Source organism: Corythoichthys intestinalis, chromosome 4 (genome assembly GCF_030265065.1).
Source record: "Corythoichthys intestinalis isolate RoL2023-P3 chromosome 4, ASM3026506v1, whole genome shotgun sequence".
Taxonomy (NCBI): domain Eukaryota; kingdom Metazoa; phylum Chordata; class Actinopteri; order Syngnathiformes; family Syngnathidae; genus Corythoichthys; species Corythoichthys intestinalis.
Genome location: NC_080398.1, coordinates 39,869,819 through 39,883,823, shown reverse-complemented (window position 1 = coordinate 39,883,823; position 14,005 = coordinate 39,869,819). Strand labels below are relative to the sequence as shown.

At 43.9% G+C, this 14,005-nt stretch overlaps 1 protein-coding gene across 1 annotated transcript in view; it reads left to right on the top strand.

Annotated features, from left to right (window-relative positions):
• Window positions 1-14,005, top strand: part of LOC130914549 (myomesin-3-like) — a 193,708-nt gene that overhangs the window by 22,809 nt on the left and 156,894 nt on the right. Inside the window, exon 3 of the mRNA XM_057833824.1 lies at window positions 8,626-8,730. Coding sequence (XP_057689807.1) covers window positions 8,626-8,730 — 105 coding nt within the window. The remainder of the gene's footprint in view (window positions 1-8,625; window positions 8,731-14,005) is intronic.

Below are 14,005 nucleotides of genomic sequence, written 5' to 3'. Positions count from 1 at the left end.
CATGAAACAGTGTTCGCTTTTCTGTCCATCTTGAAATGCTCTGCTTTTCTGTTTTTTGTTGGTGCTTTTCTCTTCGCTTTCGTTGGCATGGTTGAAATCAAAATATATATCCGCCGCCTCCATCTTCTTCCTATACATACGTGACGTCAGCGCTTTGTGCCGAATTAAAGGTAGTCCAGGCAAAATGTCATGCTTAGAGCTGGCGACACTAAACAATTCCTCGAGGTGGAGATAATTCCTCGATCACTTTTTAAAATCTAGTTACTCAAATAAGTCAGGTAATTGTCTCAGGACATGTTAGGATACAAGACAAACTGACAATGGACAAGGGCAAATGCCAACTAAATATACACCGGATCACAGGTGGATACAATCAGCATGATTAGGAAACATAAGAGTGGGAAGTAGAGGTGAAACAAGGAGGAATGTCACTACCAAAATAAAAGCAGACAACCCTACATGAATAAAACAATGAAATCCTAACAAGAATGACAACACGATAACCCATAGTTTCTTAATGTTTCACAGTAAGTACATTTCTGTGTCTAGTCCGGATTTAACAGTGTAGTATGTACTAACACTTCTGAGCATGTGTGTAAACCCTAAAAACGCAAGACTGGAATTTGAAAAACTGCATTTTGACAAGCCACGGAGCTTCTGAGAGAATGTTCTGCGTAGGTTGTCGCTTTTTAAAGTCTGTTAAACCCACAGTTGTCAGAGAAATCTGCACTACATCTAACAGACAGGCATATATATATATATATACAGACTACATTCTCCATCACAGTTGGTCTTGCTGTATCCAACCATGCTAACAGTGCATCAGTCATCTATGGATTAAGGGGATGGGGGGCTGTTTCTCCAGTTACAAGGATGCCTCACGTGACCTTGACATTGAACACAAAAAGGCCCCTCTTGCTGGGAGGCCTACAAAGGTCAGCTAACTTGATTTTTGTGTGCTTTAAATGGACAGGCTGTTTCTCGGGTGTAGGCTTACACGCGTGGCTATTGTCTGCGAGAGTGTCTGTCTGCATGAATTCAGATCATGAGTACATAACTGTAGTGGCAAGGAGACTCAAACTTCAAATATTTAGTGTTTCTTACTCCCCATCTCTACTAGTAGTGTGACAAAATATCGAAATGGTGATATATTGTGATACTTTGCATCCCGAAAGGTTATTGATAGGCTCAAGCCAAGAATCGTAAAACCGTTTAAAAAGTTGTCAATATTTATCAAAAACCAAGTCGCTGCCAAAATCTTCCACTGTAATAGTGTCTCAGTTAAAGCAACACTTGGTAACTTAAATTTTGGTCAATTATAGCGACACCAGTAGACAAAAGCGGAAATGTTTTGCCTTAAGTAAGTACTTTTCCCATGAGGACCAGTACACACCCGCACAGTGTCGTAAAATCATCAAACAATCAAAAATCAATCTCCTGGTCGCCTGCAGATGGATTAGACAACATTTCTGTTTCCAGCGGCTTCGTGAAGGAGTAATAGTAATTAGTTAATGAATCCAGCAATAATAGCATATGACGGTTAGCAACTGTGTGGCTTAATGTGGCTAATCCCCATACACTTGGGGCAAAAATGTCATTGCATGTAGTTGACTTTCATATGTGTGCGTATTAGGGCTGTCAAAATTATCACGTTAAAGAGCGGTAATTACATTTTTTAAATTAATCACGTTAAAATATTTGACGCAATTAACGCACATGCCCCGCTCAAACAGATTAAAATGACAGAACAGTGCAATGCCAACTTGTTACTTGGGTTTTTGGGAGTTTTGTCGCCCTCTTCTGGCGCTTGGGTGCAACTGATTTTTTAATGGGCTTAAGCACCCATGAGCATTGTGTAATTATTGACGTCAACAATGGCGGGCTACTAGTTTATTTTTTGATAGAAAATTTTACAAATTTTATTAAAACGAAAACATTACGAGAGGTTTTAATATATAAAATTTCTATAACTGGTACTAACATTTATCTTTTAAGAACTAAAAGTCTTTCTATCCATGGATCGCTTTAACAGAATGTTAATGATGTTAATGCCATCTTGTTGATTTATTGTTATAATAAACAAATACAGTACTTATGCACCGTATGTTGAATGTATATATCCATCTTGTGTCTTATCTTTCCATTCCAACAATAATTTGCAGAAAAATATGGCATATCTTATAGATGGTTTGAATTGCGATTAATTACGATTAATTACTTTTTAAGCTGTAATTAACTCGATTAAAAATTTTAATTGTTTGACAGCCCTAATACACACATTTATATATATATATATATATATATATATATATATATATATATATATATATATATGGGGAGAGAGAGAGAGATACAGTATATATTGTTTATTTATATACTATTTATTTATATCATATATTTATTTATATCATAGCAACAACTCCTCTTTGTATAATTTGTGTGGGTAGTATCCTATATACAGTGGGGCAAATAAGTATTTAGTCAACAACTAATTGTGCAAGTTCTCCCACTTGAAAATATTAGAGAGGCCTGTAATTGTCAACATGGATAAACCTCAACCATGAGAGACAGAATGTGGGGGAAAAAAAACAGAAAATCACATTGTTTGATTTTTAAAGAATGTATTTGCAAATCATGGTGGAAAATAAGTATTTGGTCAATACCAAAAGTTCATCTCAATACTTTGTTATGTTGTTAGGTTTTGTGTTGGTTTTTTTCCTCGTGTGACTTGTCCCTGTGATTACCCATTGATTTCACCTGGTGTTCCTGCTCCTAGTCCATCCTCCTGGATTACTCAGCTGTTCCTCGTTGTCTCGTTACCCAGTGTCTGCATATGTGTATATAAGCTCCTGGTTTCTTTTCACTCCTTGTTGCGTCATTGTCTATGTCTATGTCAATGTCCATGTGCACGTCCGAACCTGTTCTCGTCAGTTTTCTCCAAGTCCTCGTGTTCGCCTCAGTAAGTTTTTATTAAAAAACTTTTTAATACCCACCCTTTGGTTAGTGACCTGAGTTTTGTTCGCTGCGTTTTTTGGGTTCTCCACATTATTTGTTGATACGTTGTTTTTTTTGCTTGCCTTAATTAAATCATTTTTGCACCGTCTACCTGCCTCGCCTCCAATTCCCTGCAATTGGGTCCACACACCACCTGCCTGCCCGCAAATTCCTGACATATGTACCCTTTGTTGGCAATAACGGAGGCCAAACTTTTCACAAGCTTTTCACACACGGTTTTTGGCATTTTGGCCCATTCCTCCATGCAGATCTCCTCTAGAACAGTGATGTTTTGGGGCTGTCGTTGGGCAACACGGACTTTCAACACCCTTCACAGATTTTCTATGGGGTTGAGATCTGGAGACTGGCCACTCCAGGACCTTGAAATGCTTCTTATGAAGCCACTCCTTTGTTGCCCTGGCTGTGTGTTTGGGATCATTGTCATGCTGAAAGACCCAGCCACGTCTCATCTTCAATGCACTTGCTGATGGAAGGAGATTTTCACTCAAAACCTCTCGATACACGGCCCCATTCATTCTTTCCTTTACACAGATCAGTCGTCCTGGTCACTTTGCAGAAAAACAGACCCAAAGCATGATGTTTCCACCCCCATGCTTCACAGGGGGTATGGTGTTCTTCGGATGCAATTCAGTATTCTTTCTCCTCCAAACACGAGAACCTGTGTTTGTAGCAAAAAGTTCTATTTTAGTTTCATCTGACCATAACACATTGTCCCAGTCCTCTTCTGGATCATCCAAATGCTCTCTAGCGAACCGCAGACGGGCCTGGACGTGTACTTTCTTCAGCAGGGGGACATGTCTGGCCGTGCAGGATTTGAACCCCTGGCGGTGCATTGTGTTACTGATAGTAGCCTTGTGGTCCCAGCTCTCTATAGGTCATTCACTAGGTCCCACCGTGTGGTTCTGGGATTTTTGCTCACCGTTCTTGTTATCATTTTGACGCCACGGGGTGAGATCTTGCATGGAGCCCCAGATCGAGGGAGATCATCAGTGATCTTGTATGTCTTCCATTTTCTAATAATTGCTCCCACAGATGATTTCTTTACACCAAGTGTTTTACCTATTGCAGATTCAGTCTTCCTAGCCTGGTGCAGGTCTACAATTTTGTCTCTGGTGTCCTTCGTCAGCTCTTTGGTCTTGGCCATCGTGGATTTTGGAGTGTGACTGACTGAGATTGTGGACAGGTGTCTTTTATACAGACAATGAGTTAAAACAGGTGCCATTAATACAGGTAACGAGTTGAGCCTCGCTAGACCTTGTAAGAAGACGTTAGACCTCTTTGACAGCCAGAAATCTTGCTTGTTTGTAGGTGACCAAATACTTATTTTCCACTCTAATTTGGAAATAAATTCTTTAAAAAATCAAACAATGTGATTTTCTATTTTTTTTTTCCACATTCTGTCTCTCATGGTTGAGGTTTACCCATGTTGACAATTACAGGCCTCTGTAATCTTTTCAAGTAGGAGAACTTGCACAATTGGTGGTTGACTAAATACTTATTTGCCCCACTGTATATAGGATACCACCCACACAAATTATACAAAGAGGAGTTGTTGCTATGATATAAATAGCCTTTGAGCGTTATTGTCTTGACTGTCTCGTGATCACTTCAGTGGCCCCTTTTCTACCTTATTATATAAGATCCCTATAGACTGTGAGTTTGCGTGTTTGTGAAACAGACTCATCAGCTTTATCTCACTTAAGAGAAAACAGGTCATGCGGCGGATTCGATTTTGCGCCACAAGAGAAGAAAAGGCTTCTTAGTGGAAGAGAAAGGCTAAAACAAACATGTCGTGTGACACAACAAAGCCTCCATGCTGCGTCTTGAACTCTAATCTCTCTAGAAGAAAGGCTTCATTTGCAATAGGTGTACCAAAAAAGGCAAAAAATAGCCTGCATTGGAGCGCACTCGATCCAGAAATTTTAACGTAAGAGCTCTTGAAATGCGTGTTGGTAAAGAATATCGACAAGTTGCAATGAAACTCACTCGCCGGCTTATCCGGAAGCGTCACGCTGACACGGTCTATTAGCGGTATTGACGTTTCAAAGAGCGCCTGCCTGTCAGACGCGCTTACTGACAGTTTATGTTGTTTTGTTTGTCTTTGTTGACTTTTTAGCGTTTGCCACAAGAGTTTCCCCACCAAAAAAATAATAATATCCCTTTAAGCTTCTTACTGTCGGAGTGGATAAGCGCTGTCACTTTTTTCGACGGGATACGATGGGACGCATGAAGAAATTAAACCTCAAGGTTTTTTGACTATGTTATGTTTGACGACGGAGAGAGAAGGAGATAAATCGAATGAATACGGGAAGGATAATTTGCCTACTACTGTTTTCGGCCTTTTTTTGTTTAGAGCTGATCTGTATAAACAAAAGCGACTCAGAGTAGGAAACAAACGGTGTCAGCGTGTTCAGCCTATTGCCTGTTTTTAGCCTGCCTGCCCGCTTATGCTCTTATCACTATTTTTGTCACTTGGTTACACATTTTTATGGATTCAGAGTTTTCGGAATGTGAAGACGGCCCTTATCTGGTCAATCTCCTTTGCGACTCAGACTCCGATTACGATTTCCTGCCCTCCATTTCTTTTTGTCCCGCCTCCACGTTCCCTTGCACCCTGGGGGACCCTTACACGGGCTCCAGGTTGGCCATTTATACGGGACCCCACGTGGTGGTCGGCAGGGGCGCCCAGGTAGGGGTCGGAAGAATCAGAGCGACTTCACACCTCTTTCTGTGCAAACACTTGTCCAGTCAACGTTCCAAGACCAGCGGTGTCAGGCTGAGGCTATGGCTGGTGGCATCCAGTCGCCCCAGAGACCACTTTCCCCATTCTGGCTCCTCATCGTCAGGTCCCCTTCTTGGCTTCTCGCCGTCAAGTCCCTATCGGGCTCCAGTACCGCCCTGCTCTGTCGGGTGCCACCCGGTAACTACAACGCTTCTGCTCCGACGCCGCTACTGCATTGGTGAGGGCTAACCGGCTACGACGTCGTTTCTACTCCTGCGACGACATCGCTCCTACTCTTGGTCTTCACGGCGACATCACAACCACTCCTGGTCTTCACCATGATGACGTCGCTCCCACTCTTCTCCACAGAGATAACGCTTCAGCTGCTGGTCTTTCCGACGGAGACCACGTCACTCCCACTCTGGCTCTGGCGCCGCACCTTCTATGGCAGGTGCCTCCTAACAGTGACAAAGTCGCTCCAGCTCTGGTGCTACCCCCTCTAAGTCAGGCGCCCCCCCGATGGCGACAATGTCGCTCTGACTCTGGCGCTACCTCTTCTGCGGCAGGCGTCTTAGACGGTACTCTGCAGGGGCACCCTGGTAGGGGTCGGAAGACTCTGAAACGCTTCACACTTCTTCCTATGCAAACACTTTTCCAGCCAATGTTCCAAGACCCATGGTGGCAGGCTGAGGCTTCTGCTCTTTGTCTTCACTGCGACAACATCGCAACAGATCCTGGTCTTCGGTACGCTGACGTCGCTCCCACTTTTCTCCACAAAGATAACGCTTCAGCTGCTGGTCTTCCTGACGTCATCAACATTGCTCCTGCTCTTTGCCATGATGACGACACTCCTGCTGCTGGTCTTCCCGACGGAGACCACGCCACTCCCACTCTGGCTTTGGCGCTGCACCTTCTATGGCAGGGTCCTCCAAACGGTGACAACGTCGCTCCAGCTCTGGTGCAGTCCCTTCTAAGGCGTGCGACCCCTCGATAGCGACAATGTCAGTCCAACTCTGGCGCCACCTCTTCTGCGGCAGGCGTCTTAGACGATACTCTGCAGGGGCACCCAGGTAAGGGTCGGAACGACTTCACAACTCTTCCTATGCACACACTTGTCCAGTCAACGTTCCAAGACCCATGGTGGCAGGCTGAGGCTCCTGCTCTTTGTCCTCACTGCGACAACATCGCAACCGATCCTGGTCTTCGCCATGATGGCGTCGCTCCGACTCTTCTTCACAATGATAATGTTTCAGCTGCTGGACTTCCTGATGTCATCGACATCGCTTCTGCTCTTCACCATGATGACGACACTCCTGCTGCTGGTCTTCCCGACGGAGACCACGCCACTCCCACTCTGGCTTTGGCGCTGCACCTTCTATGGCGGGCTCCTCCAAACGGTGACAACGTCGCTCCAGCTCTGGCACCGCCTCTTCTGCGGCAGGCGTCTTGGACGGTAGTCTGCAGGAGGCCCCAGATAGGGGTCGGAAGACTCGGAGCGACTTCACACCTCTTCCTATGCAAACACTTGTCCAGTCAATGTTCCAAGACCCACAGTGGCAGGCTGAGGCTATGGCTTGTGGCATCAAGTCACCCCAGCAACCAGAGACCACTGTACTCATTCTGGCACCTCACCTTTAGGTCCCCATCCCGCCACTATGATGACACTACTGCTGCTGGTCTTCCCGACGGAGACGACGTCGCTCCAACTCTGGCTTCGGCGCCCTCCTATGGCGGTCGCCTCCAAACGGTGACAACATCGCTCCAGCTCTGTTGCCACCCCTTTTAAGGCGCCCCCCCCCCACCCTCAATAGTGACAATGTCACTCCACTCTGGCACTTCCTCCTCTGCGGCAGGTGTCTTAAACAGTAGGCTGCAGGGGCGCCATGGTAGGGGTCGGAAGACTCAGAACGACTTCACACCTCTTCCTATGCAAACACTTGTTCAGTCAATGTTCCAAGACCCATGTTGGCAGGCTGAGTCTATGGCTGGTAGCATCCAGTCATCGCACCAACCAGAGACCATGAGACAATGATAACGCTAATGATAACTTTTTTTGGACACTCAAAGTGCTTTAGATTGCATTATTCTTTCACTCCACAGTCAATGGTGGTAAGCCACTACTGTAGCCACAGCTGCCCTGGGGCATTCTGACAGAAGTGAGGCAGCCAGTCCGCACCATCACCCCTTCCGACCACCATCACAGCAGTCGTTCTCACACTCCTTTCACACAGACAAATAGGGTGAAGTATCTTGCCCAAAGATACAACGACAATGGGCACAGGTGGGAGCTGGAATCGAACTCCCGTTCTTTCAAACAGTGGGTGACCTTCTGAATCACCTGCGCCACCATCAATAGAATAGAATAGAATAGAATAGAATAGAATAGAATAGAATAAAAAGCTTAAATTGTCATTGTACAGAGTAAAACAAGACATTTAATAAGGCTAATATAAAAATACAGATTACAGTGTACGCAGATGTGGAATAAATATATTTGTCATTAAATCATAATAACTTGGCAAACGACAAACATAGAACGACAAAAAGAGGAAATGGGAGACAATGGCTGTCAGCATTGATCGATCACCCTTTTTACTCATGCCTCTGAGCGACAGACTCTCCGCACTTTGCTTTTCCAGCCACAGGTTGTAATACCAAAGCCATGGTCGTCACGAGAATGGTAGGACATACAGTCGGTACTTCGTCCCAGCCCCTCCTGTTCTTTCATGCTAACAGCAATTGTTTGTCACACCAGTTGTTGGAGCTTCATTTAATCATGTGATCATAAAAACTGATTATCTGTTACACCTCAGATGCAGATAGTGTCAAGCAGCGCTCAATGTCTGATCTGATGATACCCAACTCCATTCGCTTTCTCTATTACACAGTGACGAAGAAGTCCTCTACTCTGAAATCTTTCCTGTCATCCCTGCTGATGTGATGTCCGTTAAGGAGACCCTGAACATGGAAAGCCTTCCCTGCCACAGGACATGGTAAGATATGATCAAGTACAGTGGGTCGCATGGGTGTTACTTAAGCAGTGTTGTTTTTGGCAGCCATTTTTAATTTTCATCTTAGTCTTTGAACGAAAGTACTAATTAGTCTTAGTCATATTTTAGTCATTGTAAAATGTGTTCGTCTTCGTCTAGTTTTAGTCGACAGTTCTCAAAATGTTTTCGTTTATAAACTTCAAAGGTTTAAGGCCATGAACAAATAAATAAAAGGTTTCCAACAATTTTAAATGAACATGACAGATGAGCACATAACTGTAGAGTCTGCAAGGACATCACCATTTTCATGATGATGATACACACTCAGCAGGAAAACAGCACATTATTTGCAATTAATTAAACTCACCTAGACGCCGCAAACTATATGTAAAATGTTTTCAAAGAGTTTAAGAAGACTCACAGAGTCACCACGCTAAATGCTAATGCTAACGCGAACGCTATGCTAACGCTACAAGTTGGTTTAGTGCAGTACTTCTCAAATAGTGGGGCGCGCCCCCCTGGGGGGGCGCAGAGCGATGCCGGGGGGGCGCATGTGACCTCGGGGAACATGCTTTTTTTTTTTTTTTTTTTTTTGCCGTACTGGAATAAAGTGTACTTGCACATCCACTCAGTGGGTGGCAGTGGCGCTCTCATTTTCAGAGTGCGCGCAGTATTTTTGAACTAAGGAAGAGCACTCAGAACACACAGAAAACAGATATGAAGAGCAGTGCGCCGCCGCCGTTTTCGAAAGCCGTTTTCCGACCGGACTCACGCAGCGACCCACTGTCTTGTCCGGCCGGTTCTCACGTCGCCGCCCGAGAAGTGCCATTTTTGGCTTGGGATCGTCACGACGACCGCCCTCACCTACGGTTCTACCTCGGCCGCCGGGAATGCGCTTTTTTCGTGCCGTTTGCCTTTTAGCTTTGACTTTTAATACAGTGGGTAATGAGGAAAGACCACTGTTTACTGTGTCTAAAAATAATTATAGCGGACAGCCAGAAGCCAAAACAATTAAGACGCCACTTAAAGACATTAGACCCCAATCTCATTGATAAGCTTGATTGTTTTTCAGCGAAAACGGCCGAATATTTCCAACAATCGTCCTGTTTTGTCAGTGTAATATCAGTAAACCAATTAGCATCGTTAGCATGCTCATTGCAAGATAACTCCACACCATTGCAAAGGAGGTACAAAAATAAAAACTGTCCTTCTGTCCAAGGACACTTTTTTTTTTTCTTTTTCTTTTATTCAGTTTTGTTTTTCCGATCAAATTTTTTGGCATATTGTCCTCATGAGTGAATGTTTCTAATCAATTTTAATTTGTTATTATTTACTGATTTTATTACATTTTATTTTTCTTTATCAAATGGTCAAAAATGTAACGAGTGTATTTTTTAGTTTGGATGGGACTTTTTTTTCTAATTCAGGCAAATTGATGCGCGTCGTCTTCTCTGTTACAAACAAAACAATGTTAATAAAGTTCTACTTTATTATAAGTTGATCTGTTACTTTTTTTCGTCATTAGGAAAAAAAAGGACACAATGTTAGGCAGATGCGTATTTATAATAGTAATTTTATAGACAAATGATATTATTTACAGTGGTGGCAGAGAGTTTGGGGGGGCGCGAAACATTTACGTCTTCCTTGGGGGGGCGTAACAGAAAATAATTGAGAAGCACTGGTTTAGTGTGTGCTGATCACTCAGGCCAGACCTTTAAAGGCTAAAGCAACATGGTATAGCCAAGATGAGAAAACAAAACTTACCAAGCAGCACCTGACACGTTTCACAAAAGGAACCTGGAATGAGCACATGCTTAAGCCTGTGTGTGGGACGAGGGCGGGGGGGTCAGCACATCACATGAGTGACACAACCAAACACTGCTAAATGCGTGCTAACGACACATACAATTAGAAAATATCACACCTTGTGAACTTCTCGTGTCATCAGATGTTATGTTTTAGTCTCCCAAGACACGTTTTCAGCGCGTCATTGTGACGTCTTCGTCATGAAAAAAGTGTTCGTTGATGTAATATTTTAGTTATTGTCATCGTTGACGAAAACGACACTGGTGTTAAAGGACCTATGATAGCAAAAAACATGTTTATTTTTTATTTCACGCGGTATTTTATGCTCCTGAATGAAATGGACCGCTTGGATGTGTGTGAAAGCGATCGATTTATATATTAAATGTTTTTTAATCCCGCGCCATGAATATGAGTGACTTCCTGGATTAAGGACAAATGCGAATATGACGTCACCCTGGTCAGTGTCTCATAATACAGCATTGCTTTATAGCATGCAGATGGACTGCGGATTCAGCTGATTTTGCGGATTAATTCGTTTATTTTTCACATCACGCCTGCCAAACGGCTGCAGGCTTTTGTAGCTGCACCAAGATCGGCCATAACAAGTGTGCAACAACTGTGTGGGACCATTGGACGAGGAAGGGAGTGTTTTGTATTATGTCAAATGCTGGGATCACGGCACATGTTTTAATATGGAGGTGGCTTGCATTTTGTGGCTGACATGCTCCTTGTCCACCGAGAATGTTACTCAGCCGACGACCGGCAGGTTGTCGCTCATCCCCCTGCCAGGAGAGCGCTATACTCAGCTTATTGCCCTCTTCGTGTGCCCGGTGTTCTGTCAAATTTTCCACCCGATCAGAAATTGCAATTTTTCGTCAAAAATGGCCACGGATACAGCGATTACAAAGTAAACACTACAAACTTTGTTCAAAAAAAGGACTATTTACTTACGTTTGATCATTGAGGGATATGTATAAAAGTCTCCTCAGACACATCCTGCCATGTTAGCTGCACAACAACAGCACGCCGCTCTCTCACTGTTCTTCGCTGTGTAGTTAAGCATTAATTTACACCATATTCGTGTTGACCATATGGCAGCTATGCGCTCCTCCGACGTCGGCCAGTTTGTCCGGCGGTAATTCTCTAGCTGCTTCCCAGCAAACATGCTCTCCTCCCGTAGCAGGGGACGAGCTGTAACTTGCTCGCCACCGGGCAGGTTGACGATCGGCGAAGACAATCGACAACCCCGCCGCCGCGTGACATGATCCCGGGTAGTTTTGAGTGAGTTTTTTGCTTCAAAAGCCGAGTATAGACTTTGAAACATAACTCTGTTTGGGTTTGCATGTCGGCTAGCTGTCACGCCTCCTGGTTTGTTTATGCTCTCCGAAGTCGAGGCAGGGAAATGACAAAAGCCGGACTAATTCCGGTGGCATAAAATATCATTCGGGAGGTGCGACAGTAAAGGTGAAGTTGGCAGTTTTGGCCATTACGGAGTAATTTTGTCATGTCGTTCTGAATAAATGCTTTTTTAATATGTCATATTCCATTTAGCACAAGACTGTTATTTGTCATGACCATACAATTTATTTTGCAATTGGGGAAAAAAAAAAAATTCGATAAAAAGAATATGCTGTAAAAATATTGGAGTAGAGAGAACGAAACAATGCCATTTTGCGGCTCTCTTCGTCGCATTTTCCTCGTTCTGAATAATTCCCCCTCAATGGGCTGGATTCTAAATCAGATGAAACCGTGACCCTGCCGACGCCATCCTCCTATTGGGGACGCTAGAGCCCTATAATGGTAGGCGTGGCTAAATGACAGATTAAAAAACTAATTTCTCGTCATCCGCGCTTTGCCAAATTGTTTTATATAGTCGAATCGTCTCAAAACATGATTCTAATTCACATAACAATGCTATTTAAGACTTTTTTTTGTCCTGTCGTAGGCAACTTTAAGGCCAGTATTCATCCTAGTGTAGACGTAGCCAAAGACACATATGTGTCAATCATCGCTAAACTTGCATAAGTGTGCTGCAGCAACTCATTGTGTATTTAAGAGGCTGTTCTCAGCAGCGTGAGCATCAAAGCGTGAGTGGATTATGAAGGCAGCTCGGTGGGACAGTAATAAGTTTGGAACTTTTTAACAAAAAAACTTTTTTTCCTGTATCGGATCGGGACTCTGTATCAGCAGATTCTCAAAATCAGGTGACTCAGATCCCCATGGTGTCGGTCGGTTTACCGGTTTTGGCCGTGCGTCGCGCCGAAGAAACACCATTGACAAAACTAGGAATACAGTGGTACCTCCACGTACGATCGCTTCGACACACGATCTTTTCGAAATCCGACGTAAAATTTTGACTCGCCATTTGTTTCTACATCCGACGACATGCTCGAAAAACGATGACATAACAGCACAGCAAACGAACGTACGGCGGATTTTCTTGTGTGAGAAATCAACACAGGTTTCAAAAAAGTTGGTACAGTGTCAGGAAACGGGCAGGCAGGTGGTGTGTGGACCCAAACGCAGGAAAAGGGAAGCGAGGCAAAAAGGGCGGTGCAATAATGTTTTAATTATTGCCAACAAAAAACAAAATACCAACAAAATGACGGGAATCCAAAAAATCTTTCATTCATTCATTCATTTTAACAAACAAAAGTCAGGCTAACAAATCAACTTACTTAGAAGCAGGACGAGGAACTGGGGAAAACGCTGTCATGAACGTGGACATGCAAACTGAAAATGACGCAATGACGTGAAAAGAAACTGGGAGCTTATATACACACATAGACAAGGGGTAACGACACAACGAGGAACAGGTGAGCACAGGAGGATGCAGATTAGAGGATACACTAGGAGCAGGCACAACAGGTGAAATTAATGGGCAATCACAGGGACAAGTCACACTAGTAGAAAAAAGGAAAAAAGTGACGCTTACTTTTGAAATGAATATGCAAATTATAGAAAAATATGAGCGTGGGATGCGCATCCATGAACTGTCTAAATAATACATCTCCATGGTCCTCTTCCAACCACCGTTCGCCAAAACCATAGGCGGATCTACTATTCAGGCGAAGTAGGCGATCGCCCTAGGCCCCCAACCAGTAGGGGGCCCACAACCAGCTGCCCTTGCCCCAACAAGCAAGGGCTTGGGCCACTGGAGCCAGCAGCACTCCCAACTATTCGTCATGTATAATTATATCAGGATACCAAACAAACAAATAACAAAACAAAAAAGAAAGCCATTTGAATGCTGCATTTATATTATCCCTCCCCCACACACACGCACTACAATGGACTGTTCCACGACGATGGACTGGGTATCAGTCGCTTAGCTTCATTTAGCGCCATTTAGCTTCGCTTAGCTCCGTTTAGCATCGCTTAGCTGTTCGTTAGCTTCACTTAGCTCTCCCGCGTTTTTCACACCACTAAGCTCGCTATTTTTACAGCTTACTTGCTACTTTGCACGTCGGCT